Source organism: Lepidochelys kempii, chromosome 3, assembly GCF_965140285.1.
Source record: "Lepidochelys kempii isolate rLepKem1 chromosome 3, rLepKem1.hap1, whole genome shotgun sequence".
NCBI classification, from domain to species: Eukaryota; Metazoa; Chordata; order Testudines; family Cheloniidae; genus Lepidochelys; species Lepidochelys kempii.
In genome coordinates this window covers 148,316,525-148,334,148 of record NC_136382.1, presented here as the reverse complement: position 1 = coordinate 148,334,148, position 17,624 = coordinate 148,316,525, and the positions used below count along the sequence as shown (strand labels likewise).

The 17,624-nt window shown below is 40.0% G+C and overlaps 1 protein-coding gene across 6 annotated transcripts in view; it reads right to left on the bottom strand.

Moving 5' to 3' along the window:
- The window catches only part of LTBP1 (latent transforming growth factor beta binding protein 1), a 375,509-nt gene that overhangs the window by 41,345 nt on the left and 316,540 nt on the right, over nt 1–17,624 (bottom strand). For all 6 annotated transcript variants that reach the window (XM_073338422.2, XM_073338423.2, XM_073338424.2 and 3 more), the window contains 5 exons: nt 14,261–14,443; nt 13,015–13,101; nt 7,356–7,484; nt 5,811–5,951; nt 3,253–3,423 (listed from right to left, as the gene is read on the bottom strand). In XM_073338422.2, the coding sequence (XP_073194523.2) occupies nt 3,253–3,423; nt 5,811–5,951; nt 7,356–7,484; nt 13,015–13,101; nt 14,261–14,443 (711 nt within the window). The remainder of the gene's footprint in view (nt 1–3,252; nt 3,424–5,810; nt 5,952–7,355; nt 7,485–13,014; nt 13,102–14,260; nt 14,444–17,624) is intronic.

Here is a 17,624-nt window from a genome sequence, read left to right as displayed (position 1 = left end):
AAAACTGAATTCAATACTCCAGCTGAGGACTCACCAGTGTCGAGTAGAGAGGAACAAATACTTCCCATGTCTTACATACAATACTCCTATTACCATATCCCAGAATGATTTTTGCCTTTTTTCACCAGCATCAAACTGTTGACTCATATTCAATTTGTGATCCACTATTCCCCCCAGATCCTTTTCAGCAGTACTACTGCCTAGCCAGTTATTCCCCATTTTGTATTTGTGAATTTGACTTCCCCTTCCTAAATGCAGCACTTTGCACTTGTCTTTATTGAATTTCATTTTATTGACTTTAGACCAATTCTCCAATTTATCTAAAACATTTTGAATTCCTATACTGTCTTCCAAAGTGCTTGCAACCCCTCCCTGCTCAGAGTCAGATGCAAATTTTATAAGCACACTTTCCACTCTATTATCCAAGTCATGAATAAAAATATTGTAAAGTACCAGACCCAGGACAGACACCTATGGGCGCAGACTCAATATGTCCTGCCAGTTTGACAGAAAACCATTGATAACTACACTTTGAGTACAGTCTTTCAACCAGTTGTAAAACCACGTTAGAGTAATTTTATTTAGACCATATTTCCCTTGTTTGCTTATGAGAATGTCATATGGGAAAGTGTCCACAACCATACTTAAGTCCAGCCTTACTTAACTCATATCTATTATGTCCCCCTTATCCACTAAGCCAGTTGCTGTGTCGAAGAAAGAAATTAGGTTGGTTTGGTGTGATTTGTTATTGACAAATCCATATCGGCTATTACTTATCACCTCATTTTCATCGAATAAAATAGCATCTCTTCTCTCACAGCTTAAAACTCTGCTGCTCTAACAGATCTGTGTTCAGGCCACAAGTCCCAGAAAGAGGTCTGTTTATAACCAGAGAGACTTCTCCCCATACCCGTTTAGCTTCCAGTCATATTGATAAAAAGAATTTTGTGTCCTTACACAAAACAATATTTTTTTGAAATAATAAGACAAACACATTCATTTTCCACTATCTATGTCAGCTAGCTAACGCTCCAAAAATGTCAGTAGTATTAGGCAATATTCCCTGGGAGGATGCATTTCCCTAATCAATAGCAATACCCCATTTTTTTCTCCCCTAGCAGGCTTCCTTATCTATCTTAAATGACCAAGACTCATTCTTCTGTAGGTCTAATTATTCTACACAATACCTTTAGTAACACTTCATTATTATGTCAGTATGTCCCTTTGAAGGCAGTCTAGTATAAGATATAATTGCTCCATCTGTATATATGCAAAAATAAGTTATTAAAATCCATAATATTTATGTAGAAGGAAAAATTCATATATGTGTGTGGGGAGAGAGAGAGAGAGAGAGAGAGAACAGGCTACATCATCTGCCATAGAGGGACAGAAATTTTAAAACTATAAAATAAAAGTAACTCTGTGGAATGACAAACTCTTCTTTCACAAAAATCATTCACTGAAAAGCAAAGCAGTCCAGCAGGGCTATAGAGGAAACTTGCCAAGTTAACAGATGAAAAACAATTTCTTACTCTGGTACTTTTTCAATAGGCAGCATTGTATGAACATAACTTCCCCTCTAGTCTATTAAACCTTAATATTACCCCAGACCACAATAAGAAGCAGCATATTTCTTTCTAAATATTTACTATATGTTAGCATATAACAAGAAAATAAACCTACTCTGAATTTTGCTCTATAATATTAATGGGCAAAATGTATCAGGCCTACATTTTCTGAAATGGCTCTAATTTTCAGAATGCCAATAAAAAAATTGTAAAGCCTGAGTTTTAGAGGTGCTAATCACCCACAATTACAATTGAAATGAATAAGAAAGGTTGATGCTCAATGTGACTTGCACTCCATATGCTCTATGAAAAATATGCTTGGAATGTGAATATAATGTAACTGGAATATGCTTTATGCAAAAGGTTTCTTATAAGGTATCAATACAAAGCTTATAATCTACTGAGTGTGTTCATCCTATTTGTATCTACGTATCATTCTTGTATCTAAAACTAGAAATATGAAGTTAACTCTGAGGTCCTGTTGTAATTATGCATAGTGTGGGCCGTTAATGGTGGTTTAGAATCTTGATGGCTCCCATTATCTAGAACAATTGGTTGTAAATGGCTCTGTTTACTTGTAAGCCTTCCTGTGTTCCTGTGAGTCAGGATGGAAAGAAGGAAAGAATCAACGCTTGGGGCCTCACGGGACATAAGACCATGTCACCTCGTACTGGAATCCATCTTAAACCTGGTCCTTTTCCATTTAGAAGGAGGGGTGGGGACCCAGAGAGACAAAGGATTCCCACCTTGTGCCAAAGCTATAAAAGAGGGTGGAACAGAACAAAGGGGACTGCAGTCATGAGAAAACCCCTAGTTACCAGCTGAGCTTGTACTAACAAGAACTATACCAGGGAAAGGATTGGCCCAGACTAGAAAGGAGTCTAATCTGTGAAAGAAGTTTATTGGAACATCTCTGAGGGTGAGATTTACCTGGATTCAGTTTCTTAATGTATTAGGCTTAGACTTGCGTGTTTTGTTTTATTTTGCATGGTAACTTACTTTGTTCTGTCTGTTATTACTTGAAACCACTTAAATCCTACTTTTTATACTTAATAAAATCACTTTTGTTTATTAATTAACCCAGAGTAAGTGATTAATACCTGGGGGAGCAAACACCTGTGCATATCTCTCTATCAGCGTTATATAGGGCGGACAATTTCTGAATTTACCCTGTATAAGCTTTATACAGAGTAAAACGGATTTATTTGGGGTTTGGATCCCACAGGGAGCTGGGTGTCTGGGTGCTGGAGAGAAGTGACCTGCTGAGCATTTTTTGGTTAAAGTCTGCAGCTTTGGGGCTGTGGACCAGACCTGGGTCTGTGTTGCAGCCGGCTAGCGTGTCTGGCTCAACAATGCAGGGTTCTGGAGTCCCAAGCTGGCGGGGAGGCTCAGAGGTAATCTCAGCACATCAGGTGACAGTCCCAAGGGGTTCTCTGTGACTGAACCCATCACACTCAACACTTCTGAAAGTCAAGCCCCAGTGTTTTTAAAACTGAGGCAGCAAAAATTAGAGGTCATTTTTGAAAATCTGAACTTTAGTTATTTCCATTTAGCAGCATTGGTTTATGGACAGCCAGTTTCTTTTTTATGCTATTAATTCAGGTATTGAGAATACAGGGAAAGAGATTAAAATGACTACTGGCTCTAAAAATCATCTTAGGAACTGAAATGTACATTTCCTTACCTGAGTCCTTCATGGGACAGAGAGCACACTGCATGCCCCAGGCCTCACCATATAAGCAGCAGCACTCAGTGTATGTAGTCTGCTTTCCAACCAGAGGCCGGCTACAAACAAAATCCTCACTCAGATGTTGCCAGCAAAGATCCTGGTAGACTTCAGTTTCTTCAGTTTGTTCTGAAGGAGAAGTCAGTATTACATCAGTACCACAATGCTCTTACTATTTCAAAGACATTAGTAAAATACAGTGTTATCTAAATGAAGGTTACAAGAATAATCTAACATTATTGCTTTACATGAAACCAAAGCTGGATGGGTTTACTAATGAATTCAAATGTTTAACTTAGAAATTATGACTACGTGATTATGACTAGTGATTTGGAGTGGCTCAAATGTTGACTGTCGAACTTGAGAAATCTGAAAGGGTCCTGGTATTCAGAAATTGTTGAGCACCTACTCTCAGAAAACCAGGCTTCTTTAAAGATTCTCAGGCTAGGCACCCAAGAGTGGGACACACTGAGTTTCTAGTCACTTCTGAAATTCTTTGCCAAGGAGTGCGATTTTTCCAAAGTGCTCAGCATTGACTTAATTCTACTCCTATTGGAATCAATGGAACTTCCACTAACTTCTGTGGGAGCTGAGTTAGGTCAACGCTAAGTGCTTTGGAAATCCCATCCAAGGAGTGAACCCTAAAATACATTAACTTGGATTTCCTTACACTGGGTAAAGATTGTATCAGTAAGACAGTTTAAGAAGTTTGTCCGCTAGAGATGGGTGGAATATTTTTGACACAATATTTTTGTCAAAATATGCTGTTTTGTCAATGCTGAAATGTTTTGTAGGGACACATTGGTTTCAATTAGGTTTTTGACAGGAAGGTTTCTGAGTTCCAGGGCTCTCTGACCACTGTTGACCACACCTACCCAGAAATAAACCCAAATAGAAAAGCTGCCTTTTTGGCTCAGAAAACTGACATTTTCCTTTTGTGAAAATATTTGAATGGTTCTGTTTTGTTCCAATGCAGAATGAAAACAAATATTGAAACCACAAAAGTTGTCACAAAAAGGAATTGTCATCCTCTAGTGAGTTGTAGTAACTGCATTTGTTACATGGTGTAACAATACAACTTCAACTACACACACTACATGTAAAATCATAGGATTGAACCCCAACTCACAAGGAAAATGTGGTATTCTGAAAGCATGAAGACTACCTGAGTTTAGATCCATCTTTTACAGCACATGTAGCCAGAGGCTTCAAATGATAGAATTAGAGTTTCACTGTGCCTTTAAGACACTGCACATTGCCTCCCTGAGCTCCAGAGAGCTGAAAGGAGAGTGGGAAGAAAGGTGCAAGTACCATCCATCTATACACAATGAACTCTGCATGCTAGTGGCTGTACTGTTGCCCTTTTTCCTCCCTCTCTACTTTAGAGAGGCTAGTGCCAACAGTTAAAAAACAGGAGCACTATGAACTTCCCAAGTACAAAGATTGTTCTTCTGCTAGCCCTAGTGCTTGCATTGTCTGGAGACGCTTGGCCCTCTCCCCTCCTGGCACATCCATGCAGAGGCCCAGCATAATCTTGTCCATAGTTTGTTTAGTTAAAACACCACTGTCTGGTTGAGTTTTAGGTAAGGATTTATAGAGATTTATTATATGATCCACATAAAATAAAATGTTCAATCAATCTGCACTAGTACCCCCTATTATGGAAACCTCTTAGATGGTTAAATTCTTCATTGGCTGCATAGAACAGAGGCTTGAATTCATTGCTAGACACCACTATTAATCAAATGTTTTAACATTTCTAAAAATGTGTATGATGCAGAATTCCATAGTTAGCATTGCTAACTCTTTCGATTTTATCATGAGTCTTAGAATATTTGGTGTTTTTCTTAAAATCTCTGCTGCTGGAATTAAGAATTTGCGTGAGATTCTCAGCTTTCATTAAAAAAGTATTAAGATTCTAACCCTCTTGGTTGTGGAGAAAAGCTTGAAAAAATGAACGGAGTGTACCCTAAACAAACTTCCTACAGTTACAAAGCTGAGAGACAAATGAGGGACATATCCCATTGAGTAATCAGAGGCACAGATATAATTCCCACTATTTACTCCTATATCTTTCCTCTATTATAAAAACACAATCTCTGTTTTGTCTGGAGTGAGTCTTAGCCAGCTATCCCTCACCCAAGTCCCAATTTCAGTGAGATGCTGGGCAGGTTGGGTCACTTCACCTTCAAGGTTGGAACAGATAGAGATCCAGTGCTGGGTGTCATCAGCATATTGAAAATACCTCAAACCAAGCTTACTCATTAACAGTCCCAATGGTCCCATATACACACTGGGGGACACGATGAAACCCTGTGGAATTACATGAACGTGTCCTCAGCATAGATAAAAAACTGCGCAAGACTACCATCTGAGATTTCCTCAGAATGGAGCAGAGCCACCCAATAGTGACCTACATTGGTAGGATCTGCAGCCATATCTACAACACCTCATGGTCAACAGTGTCAGTTGTTGATCCTGTACAGGAACAGTATAATGCATATAATGGAGCATACCATTTGAATCTGCTGGTCTGATACACTGCTTTTCTGTGGCATCCAGAACCATTGGATGGGTACAGAAACAGTTGTAAGATCCTTCAGTGTTAATGCACTGGCCATCCACACAGCTGTTTGGGTCCTGACATTCATCTGTATCTTTAAAAGGGAAGAAATGCACCAAAAAAAGTCAACATCAAAGAAGTTGCATTGTGTAAATTAATGCCTACAAATTCTTAAATTAAGAACAGATTTCCCCAAGTGCCACCTCTGAATTAGTCCAAATACAATTTTACAGAGGGAAAAATTCTGCCTGCACCTATGCCCAAGTGGAGGAATAGGAGTCAGGTAGCATCTTCACCCTACTCAGAGCACCGGCACAGGAGAGAGGCAGGATGCTGACCTATTGCACTCAAGAATTGAGCAGCCTCTTGATTAACACATTGCAGTGTTTCACAGGCCCAGGTGGGCGTGCCATAGATATGCCAGCTGCATCCACAGCAGATTCCGCAGAGAATGCCTGCATGCTGCTCTTTTATTCGGTAGCAGTAAGGACCATTGATGAGCACCCTGCCCAAGGTCCCTCAGTACTTCTGCGGAGAGAAAAGGATCTTCCTTTTTGGCCACCACAGCTCTACTCCTCGTAAGCTTGGCTTAGAGAGGAAAAGCAAGTATTCAGCCCTATGGAAACAGCAGGCTGTTTTTCTTAAATGACATTAAATCAGAAAAGAAAATATCTTTGTAGAAGATAGTCTTAGAAACCCCAGGTGAAAGGCTCTCTTATTGTGGTTTCAAAAATTACTTCCTTTCATTATGTTATTCTGCATAGTCTATATGGTTTTCTGCTGAAGCAGCAAAAGTCAGGGTCACACTTATGAATAAGTTTCAATCAAATGGCAAGCATAAAGGAGTAAGAGGTTCTGCAGACTAAAAGGAACGTGCTTATGTTACATCAGTGACCTGAACTGTAATTCCATATTGCATATTAACTCTTTGTGGAGAAATCTGTACTTAATAAAAATCATAGTGTTAATTCAATTTATTGTGTTACAAACTGCACACTTACCAAAGTTAAAGTGGGATAAAGCATACAGGCATTCAGTGCCTGATTTGTGTACAAAGAACAGAAAGCTAGATTGTATCCCGTAGATTGAAGCAGCAGTGTGTGGCGAGAGAGGGAGTAGTTTCCTCTCACCTTGTGCATTGCACACAAAGGCCACTCTGATTAGTAGCTCCTGTTCTCTGGGGAGCACAGGGGCTGCTGCTGACATGCAAGCCCCTGGGAGCAATTTGCTGAGAAGAAGGAAGGGAGTAGGCAGAGTCCTGGTTCTACCTTCCTCCATCATATGTCCTTCAGGAGAGCTGGCCACCCATGCAGGAGGAAGGGGGAGCATGCTGCACCCCTTAAAAAGATGCTACAGGAGTAAAGGAAGCTCTGTGCTTCCCTTACTATGAGCTCTGGATAAATACCACATTTCAGCCTTGCATTTTTACTGCATAACTCTGCTTATCATGCCCATCTGCATACCATTATAATGTACAGTGAGGCATTAAAGAACTTACCAAAGCACTGGAGTTTAACAGGATCATAGTATGTGCCTTGTTTACAGTAACACTCATAACCTGGCTGTGTGTTCAGACAGAAGCCATTTTTACAGATTTCTTGTCCGAAGAGCAGGCATTCATCTGCATCTGTAGAGAAAACTACAGTTACAGCCCTTACTCAGTCATGTAGGGGACTATAGAGCAAGCCCCACTTACTCCCCTGTTCAGACTGTGACTCTGGCTGTTGGGAGCATAGCCAGGGCTACTTGCCACTGCGAGCAAATGATTTGGGACTGGGTTGAGTGTGGTGTGGAGAGCTGGGGGAGCCTTGGTTCTGCCTCCTTATTTGGTGGCCAGAGTAACTTAGCTGGATGCATGGGGGAAATCAGTCACTCCACAAAAAAGGGTGCAGTAACTTAGTCCCTTCCCAGAGCAAGGGGGAAGCAGGGAAGGAATTGTGACTTTGAGACACAATTTATTCTCTGGTCTGATTCTGGGTTGCTGCAGCTATGCACTATATCTTACTCAGGGCAGATTGTAAGGTGACAAAGTGGATACTAAGATAAAATACTATTGTATTTCCATACAGCCCAATTCTGTCACCCTTACTCATGCTGAGCAGTCCTTTACTCTGTGGGTAGCTCCTTCAAAAGGAAGGGACTACTCCATGTGAGCAAGGGTGCCCAAACTGGTAAGCTACTAAAGAAGATTTTAGATTTATATTGCCAATTCAAATTAGTGGGAGGCACAAACTGCAGCAATGTTGTAGATGTCCACATGCTGGACTGTGAACAAGGCTAATTCCCAGAGTCACACAAAACAATCTTATAGATCCAAAGTGAGTAAGGACAGCTCCTGTTAAATCCAGAATACTGAAGTGGTGTAGCCCTGATGCATCCTATATACTTTGATGCAGACTGAAGCTAAGGAAGAAAAAGTTTACTAAGACAGCAAACAACAACATAAAGACAGTTCTGACAGAGATAAAACCCACTGGTTAGAGCAGGAGAAAGAGGTGACAATAAACTTACTAAACAGGGCAGAGGCAGCCATGGCCCAAGTACCCTGTACTATACACAGAGCAGTACACAGGCATAAAAACATTTCCTCACAGTCCAGGCTATGTGAAATCGACAGCACTCAGTTGGCACCTCCTGTATTTTTGCTTTGTAATTGGCCTTAGGTCCAAGCAGAACAGACCAAGAGGACTGACTGTGCCTTCCACATATCATTTGTCCTTTCTTCTGTTTGGCTGAACTTCCTCTTCTGTGACTGTCTCAGTTCAACAATTGTCTATGTATATGTAAATCTGTTGTTAGGTTTTGTCTCCTCCATTTTGAAGCAACGGAGGTAATCCGGACCCCACTGAAGTCAGTGGCAAAACTCACATTGACTTCAATGGAGCCAGGATTTCGCTCCATAGTTGGGAGTTTCTATGATATACGCAAACAGCAGTGGTGCTTGCTGGATGGATTGTCCTAATACCGTTAATAGAGATGACCTGGGATCCAGTCCTATGGCACAACTGTTTGTGATGGTTGTGTACCACCTGCAAGTGTGCAGCATGTCGTTTTTACCTGTATTTGGCTAGGATCATGTATTTCTCATTCCAGCATGGCCTACTTTGCCCATCACATTTCCACTGTGGGTGATCATCATCTTTCCTGCCTGCATCATCCTTTTACCATTGTGTGGCTTGACCAAGCACTCATCCTGACTGTGCTCCTTATAATCACTGTTTTGCTCTCTGCACATGTTTACTGACGGAGCACCCCCTCTATCTTCCTCCACTGTGTATGATCTAGAATCCTGAGGTTATTTTCTGCTGTGCTCATGATTTATTTTATTGGTTTTGTACTTGTTTAGGGAACCTCAATAAAGATTTCCCACACACAGACATAATTGTCTGTGTGTCTAGTTGGCAGCCGGTATCAAGTGGAGTGCCCCAAGGGTCGGTCCTGGGACCGGTTTTGTTCAATATCTTCATAAATGATCTGGAGGATGGTGTGGATTGCACTCTCAGCAAATTTGCAGATGATACTAAACTGGGAGGAGTGGTAGATACGCTGGAGGGGAGGGATAGGATACAGAAGGACCTAGACAAATTGGAGGATTGGGCCAAAAGAAATCTGATGAGGTTCAATAAGGATAAGTGCAGGGTCCTGCACTTAGGACGGAAGAACCCAATGCACAGCTACAGACTAGGGACCGAATGGCTAGGCAGCAGTTCTGCGGAAAAGGACCTAGGGGTGACAGTGGACGAGAAGCTGGATATGAGTCAGCAGTGTGCCCTTGTTGCCAAGAAGGCCAATGGCATTTTGGGATGTATAAGTAGGGGCATAGCGAGCAGATCGAGGGATGTGATCGTTTGCCTCTATTCGACATTGGTGAGGCCTCATCTGGAGTACTGTGTCCAGTTTTGGGCCCCACACTACAAGAAGGATGTGGAAAAATTGGAAAGAGTCCAGCGAAGGGCAACAAAAATGATTAGGGGACTGGAACACATGAGTTATGAGGAGAGGCTGAGGGAGCTGGGATTGTTTAGCCTGCAGAAGAGAAGAATGAGGGGGGATCTGATAGCTGCTTTCAACTACCTGAAAGGGGGTTCGAAAGAGGATGGCTCTAGACTGTTCTCAATTGTAGCAGATGACAGAACGAGGAGTAATGGTCTCAAGTTGCAGTGGGGGAGGTTTAGATTGGATATTAGGAAAAACTTTTTCACTAAAAGGGTGGTGAAACACTGGAATGCGTTACCTAGGGAGGTGGTAGAATCTCTTTCCTTAGAGGTTTTTAAGGTCAGGCTTGACAAAGCCCTGGCTGGGATGATTTAACTGGGAATTGGTCCTGCTTTGAGCAGGGGGTTGGACTAGATGACCTTCTGGGGTCCCTTCCAACCCTGATATTCTATGATTCTATGATTCCATGAATTATTACTGTTGCTATGTACAATTATAAAGACATTCATCACTATTGTATCTGAGGACATTTGATGCAATTTAGAACGAGAGATATTTTCCCAGAAGTAGGCAGTATGTATCAGACATCTCAATAGTCACAGTATACTCCATATTTAAACATACAATGAAGCATATTCTTAGCAGATAGAATCAACAATATCTAAAATGAATTAGTGCTCTTAATAAGGTTTCATTGAAAAATATAAACCATGCTAACACATACTTACTTTTCTACAGTTTTATTTACTTTCTACCAAGCTTTTACTTTTTGTTACTTTTGGAATTTGCTTCCTTTTTCCGCCCCTTTTTCTTTTAGTTTACCAAACATTTACTCTATTACTTCGTTTAAACCAGGCTGGTGTTAGAAATGCCAATGAAGAATGAAAGGTACAATATATAGCAGATAAACTGGGACAAATTCTGCACTCAATTCCCCTGGCGTTAATCCATTGGCTTCAACAATGTCACTCCAGATTTACACCAGGGTAACAAGAATGTCACTATGAACTATTTTTTCCATCTGCTGAACAGTTCTCAAGGTGAATTATTAAAATACTTACTTTTCCAGAAGAGCTGAAAGGACTATAAAAATATTTTTACAGTCACTTTTCCAGCCACTAAGCAATTTTAAACATTAAATATTTTTTTAAGTTTGATTGTTTAGCAGCAAGCCCATTATAATGATTAATTAAAAAAAAATCACATAGCTGAGTGACTGTCCACCTTTTCTTATGGAAACAGAATATGTGGTTTTGGGGAAAAGTGGGAGAGCTGGGGAACATACATTTGTTTTTGCAATAAATTCCAAATTAAAAATATATGGGTTACTCCTGCAAAAAGAAGCATGCAGATGAAAGCAAAATAAATACATGATGTGTTAATGGAAGAGAGAAATGTCGCATTTTACAAAATAATCTGTCCATTTGCAGGTCCACTGTCTCCACTATAAATCTGCCATTTATAAGGATATTGCCAAAACTTATTCAATGCAAAAATCTTGTTAACATGGTGAGAGTTTTCCTGGAAAACATATCTAGTTATAAAATATTTTAATTTCCATATTTTTAATATTTGTAGCAGTTGCAGATGTCATCAACTGCAAGGCAGCATAACCAATCAAAGAAGCTTTTTATCTCAGATGCCTATACACATACAAATCAAGTGTGCCAATTTTTTGTTGCAAAGAATAAATAAGCATAGCAAAGACACAAATAATATCATGTGCCTGCTCCATCCAAAAAGAACTGTACTCGGAAACTGGATTTCCCAGTTCTGTACAATCTGCTATAGATCCATGATGTCTTTTTCAGGTACTTAAAAAGAGAATTATGAAATCTTTCTGATTCATCTATATATTATCTGTCAATCTGTCAAGGCCTCTATTACCATAGAATCTCAGTACCTCGCAATCTTTAATGTATTTATACTTATCATATTCCTGTCAGGTAGGGAAGTACTATTATCTACATTTTACAGATGAGGAAGTAAGGCACAGCGAAATTAATCGACTTGCCCAAGGTCACACAGGAGGCCTGTGCTGGAGCAGAGACTTGAATTCAGGTCTACTGAATCCCAGTCCTATGCCATAGCCACTGGGTAATCCTTCGCCACTAATTCAGATACAAAAATTAGTGGCCTATTCCTGAGAAGCAACAAGAACCTGTAACTCCCACTGATTTTAATGGACATAGCAGATGCTCATCATCTCTCAGAATCAGGCCCTATATGGCATAACTTTTAAGGACTTTGTTTCTGACTTAGCTATTGGTGATGTTGGCATAGCTAAACATATTAACTATGTGATGCTACTGCTCTTTTCAGATACTGTATGTTACATTATACTGCATTTTTAATGTAATATAAATGTACACTAACGTCAGAGTTATTAAATATTTGATCTGTAAAACGGCAAGTCTGATATGAACAAATGTAATTTTATGTAGTAATACTGTAGCTACTTTATAACTCAAGGCAGCTATGCACATTTCCTTCTAACTAAATAAAATTACAATGCATTTATGCCACGCATTGTGGAAAATATACTTTCCTGAATTATTAACAGTAGTTCCAGACTTCACTAACTCAACAAAGGAATTTTACTGATCTTGCTCTTCCTTGTTAATCAAGATTTTTGCCTACATACTCTCTTTCTCTCATGCACATATTCTATTTTGCTCTCTCCAGTAATGTCCATTTCTTCACAGATTATTGTATATGGCATTATGTTCTAAATAGCATTGCTAAGTTTATTTTCAATTTTCAGCATAACTTAAGCATCAATCATTCATTCCCCTTGTAGCCTGCGTGCTAATGCAGGACAGAACCTTCCCCATAACTGTTAAAAACACTTGTTATTTATAAATTAAAGACTGGTTTGTGCTACTTATACATGAGCAAAAGCTGATCTTTGGGGTTATGTGTTTTAAACATCTGCTCTTACAGTGTAAGATGAATACAGGGAAAATACTATAAGCGTTACAGCACCTAAGATGAATAAAATGTGAATAATAAAGAAAAAAACTATAATAGTGTTATGTCCTAAATACAGGTTTACCATAAGGTAAGTATTTTGGAGTAACATTTTACTTCAAGATGCTGTTTCTGTCATGTTGAAAAACTGAAGTAATATGCTGACATTGCTGGTTACGTAAACGATCTATTTTTAGAATTTCTGAAATGTTCATATTTAATACAAGTTAGCATATCTAATTGATACTGACCTCTGTAATTCTGTGTAATGACTCCATATGATGGATCACTAGAGGGGATGAAACCTTTTCCTTCAGGACACAAATCAGTAAATTCAGCTGGTAGAGAAATAAACAAAAAAATCATATCAGAAAAAAGCAGTTATTTAGGATTCTAGAACTGTAACAGATGATAAACTTTTCATGTTCACTAATACGTTCTCAGAAATCTTAGGCAACCTTTCCTCTGATTAATTCCCTTTGGGCAATCTTATACACCTAGGTATAACCTTATGGCCAAATGCTGCGGTCATAACACAGGCAAAACTTCCATTGACTTCAACAGGAATTTAACCATTGTCTTCAAAAAGTTTTGCCTCAGCAGGAACTGAGTAAGAACTGCATCATCTGGCTCACAGAGGGAATGAATTACGTTATGTTGGAGATGGCATAGGCTCAAATGCAAACAAATCCTCTTTTATATTTTTAAGTATAGTGGCTCTTTCCAAAACACACAGCAATAGGCACAGTTTCACCAGTTCAAAGATGTGGCTAAGATAAGAACTGAGAACAAGAAATCACTTTTCTTTTAAAAGTTATCTCATGCATTCTGAAGAATTTACACATGTTCTAATCTTAAATGATTTATTCCAGCTGGATATTGAATATCAGCCATCACTGTTTACACACTGTGCTTCAAGTACTGTTATCAATATTTATGCCAAAGAGCATATGGTTATGCTCTTCTAATTGGCATTTAAAGGCTAAAAAATGTTGTGCAGACAGCATGATTAACTGTATTATACAGTAGGTAGCAGAATGTAAAATTAATGTCATGTTATACATCTATTCTAATGTTTCACATTGCTGCATAAAATACGTTGCTATGACTAATGACAGCCAGACAAAAATAAAAAATACTCATCTTAATTTGTTACTTTATGGGGAGAAATATAACTAACATTACAATAATATTTGGCAAAAACCTGGATCAGAAATATTGTTGCTTTAAAAATCATTTGGAAATAGTGTGGGCCATAGAAAAATAATGGGTCATATTTATCCCTGCTGTAATTCCAATGAAGCCAGTGGAGTTACACCAGAGACTAATTCTTCCTATTGCCTTTGCGTGAGTGGAGATTTCGCCTGGATAAGTTTGGAGTAAGCTGCTTCAGGAGATGACCCTTTATGGACAGCCCTCATGAAAGCCAAGGATATCTATACTAATATAAAGCACAACCCTTGAGAAACTATTGCTGGATGGAAAGCCTCCTCTTACCAGTTCCAAAGACGGGGCATGGGAAGATTTCACAGTTATCTCCCCAGCCAGCACCCAACGTACAGCAACATTCTTGTTTGGTGATGTTGGATGTCAACACATTATCACAGAAATTAGCATCGTTTAGATTGTAGTAGCATTCCTTCTTTTCATCTGCAGGTTGACCAACATCTACTGGTAAATCTAAAGATGAAAAATAATAAAATAATATGTCAAATTAATCAGTTTGATAATAGATACAGGAAAAAAGCAACTGCATGATGTTGTCATAGCACCATTTTCTATCTTCAGGGCCAGAGTCCTCGGAGAGAAAAATGTGTTGGCAAAAAAATTTGGTGGATTTTTTAATCCTCAAAATCTTTCCCCTGATTTTCAGACCGCTGTTTGCAGATTTAGGTGTTGGAAGAGCTTCCATATTTGTACTTCTACTATGTTTAAGTCATGCACGTACCTCTACTTTTATTATTAAAAACGATAATTAGCACTTACAAAGTTGCTTTTCATACATTTTTCACTTAAAACACTTCCCAATGGTTAGTAAACATTTTACAGACGTGGAAAGCGAGGCAGAGAGAGTGAAAAGGTCTGATTTTCAATACTCTCAGCTCCCAGTGACTTCAGTGGAAGAAAAGAGTTCAATACTACTGAAAATTACGTCCTAAGTGACTTATACAAAATCATATAGTGAGTCAATGTGAATGACAGGAACATAACCCAGGTTCCTGACTCTCAGTCTGGTGCCTAATATACTGGACTAGAATGACATCAGTTTTTAGACTAAATTATGCCTTTTACAGAGCTTAAGCACAGTGGGGAAACGGAGAAGACGTAGTTCCCAAACAGCAGCAGCTGAACAAGGCATAATTCCTTTTTCAGGACACAGGACCTCGGCAGTGCTTTCTTTGACCTGGAACCAGGGGACATGTCTCGCTCTTATGTTCAGGTGGGTTTTGCAGTTGCATTGTATTTTAAAGCAGTATTTGAAAGCAATAAGCAAAGGAATCAAAATATATTGACTCTTCAGAAGAGAGGTGCAAGGGTTAGGGGCGCAGGAGGGGAGTACAGAGGTTGGGGTGAAGGTGGCACAGAGTAGTGGTTAGGGGTGCAGGAGGGAACAGGGATTGGGACAAAGGGTGCACAGTGTAGGGGTTAAGGAAAGGTTGGGGTACAGGAGGAGAGTACAGGGTTGGGAGGAAGGGGGCACAATGTAGGGTTGGGGCACAGGAGGGGGTGCAGGCTTAGGTGTGAAGGGTGTGCAGAGATTGGGGCACAGTGATTGGTGTTAGGAGAGGAGGAGGGGGCAAGAGTTAGGGGTGCGGGGGGGTACAAGGGTTACGGCCGAAGGGGGCACAGTACAGGGTTAGGAGTGAAGGAGGGGTGGGGAGCCTGGGGAGCCCACAGGGACCAGGAGCACCAAAATACAAGTTCGCTCAGGGTGCCATTTTCCCTAAGGCCAGCCCTGAGTCTAGTCTATCATCCACAGTTTTAAGGAATTTATGATCTCACAGAGTTCTCAAATACCTAGTGCATAACTCTACAAAACATAGTTACTAACACAATAAATAACAAGAAAACTTATCAAAACCTACCAAACTATAGTTAAAGGGCACCGTGGTGTTCTCCTTCAAGACAAATGAATAAAATATCTTTGGCGGTTTTAGAGCAAGCCATTTTAGAAATATGACAACACGTAACAGTGGAAAAAGCACTCAAATCTTTCATGTTTCCAAAACACTTAGTCCATCTAACCTTAAACTTCCACTAAATATTCACCTTTGGTAAGATCTGAGATGAGAGAAACTTCAAGTGGAAATTATTTTTGTTTCTTAGGATGAAAAATACATTTCTTTTTCCTGTTAGAAAATTATTCATACTCAGCATTTAACATGTGACAACAACCATCAAAAGCAATACAACAAAGAGCTATCCAAAATTATTCTATGTTGGCTGATTCTCATATATTTTGAAATTTGATTCATTTCCATTGAGACTAGAAGGTAATGTTACTGTCATGAGACATTTTTTGAAATTGTCACAAATTTACAGGAAGAGATGAAATCTTTATTTTATGCTTCTGTTATAATGTATTTCAAAATCATTATGTTATATAAGAATTGAGATCAAAGCTTCCATGTGGTTACATTGTGTTGTTTGTCTTATTGTTCTTTTATTTATATTTGGCTTGCAACCTCAAAGATTTGTCTTTGTCTCGTCAGTAGGAAGAAAAAAGTCATGGCTCCTTTAAGGGTCCCCCCCTCCTTCAAATGCAGAGGGAGCCAAAACATCACCGAACCTGGAGGCTGGCTGGAGGGGCTCAGGTAAGCCATTGGTGCCCCGTGCTCTTAGGGCACAGTATATATAACTTGTCCCTTTGGAGGGAGCCCTCTCTCACACCCAAATTAATAGCTACCACCCTCCCACCCATGGGATCAGAGAAGGACCATATTTAGTGGTTTGCTGTGGGCACTGCACTAGTTGCCTTTTTGGGGACTGGGAAGGAATGTTTCCCTCACTGACACATTAGCTGTGGCAGGGTGGGTTTTTTTGCCTTCCCCGTAGCAGCTTAGGGACCTGGCAGGACAGGTCAGGAGGTAAGGCTCAAGATATTGTAACTTAGCAGGTGGCAGTGTCCAGTGCAGGCATTCATTCCACAGGGGTCTGGTTCCTTGATTCACTGGAGCTGGAAGTGGATTTAGGAGAAGGATGGGAAACAGAGTTGGGGCTCCTAATATGTTGCACGGTGAGAAGACAACCTCCTTTTCCCAGCCCCTTAATCCTCACCACCCTCCTTCTGTGGAGTCACAACAATAGGCTAGGACGCTGTTTGGAAGGACAGGGGGCTGACAGCACCCTTCAGATAGGTGGAAACAAGTGAGGAAGGAAGGATGACCTGTATGAGTCCCCAGATGAGTTAAATTGACAAAGTTGTGACCTAATTAAAGCGCATCCCTCACATCCTGTCTTTCTTCCTGCATGTCCAGGAAAATACATCAGGCTGGTCAAGTGATAGTTGTTTATACCATTATGAGGGAGACCCAGGTTCACTTCACTGTCCTAGAATTTAACCTCATTCTCTGGGCCTTTAAGGAGTTCAAAAGCAGCCTCTCTATGCCAGTTATGGAATGGACCATTCCCAATCCCGTCCAGTCCTGTTTGTTGTCAGGATAGTGGTTAGGATGTGGGATCTCAAGGTGGAAAAGATAAAACAGAGGCTGGGGGAATAAAATGAACCTCAGGCTCTTACTTCCACCACTGCTCCCCAACACACACACACACACACACATCAAACAAACAAAAAAGTAATAGGCAATAAAAAGTCAAGTTTCAAGTATCTGTAAAATATGATGAAATGAAAATGTTGCAC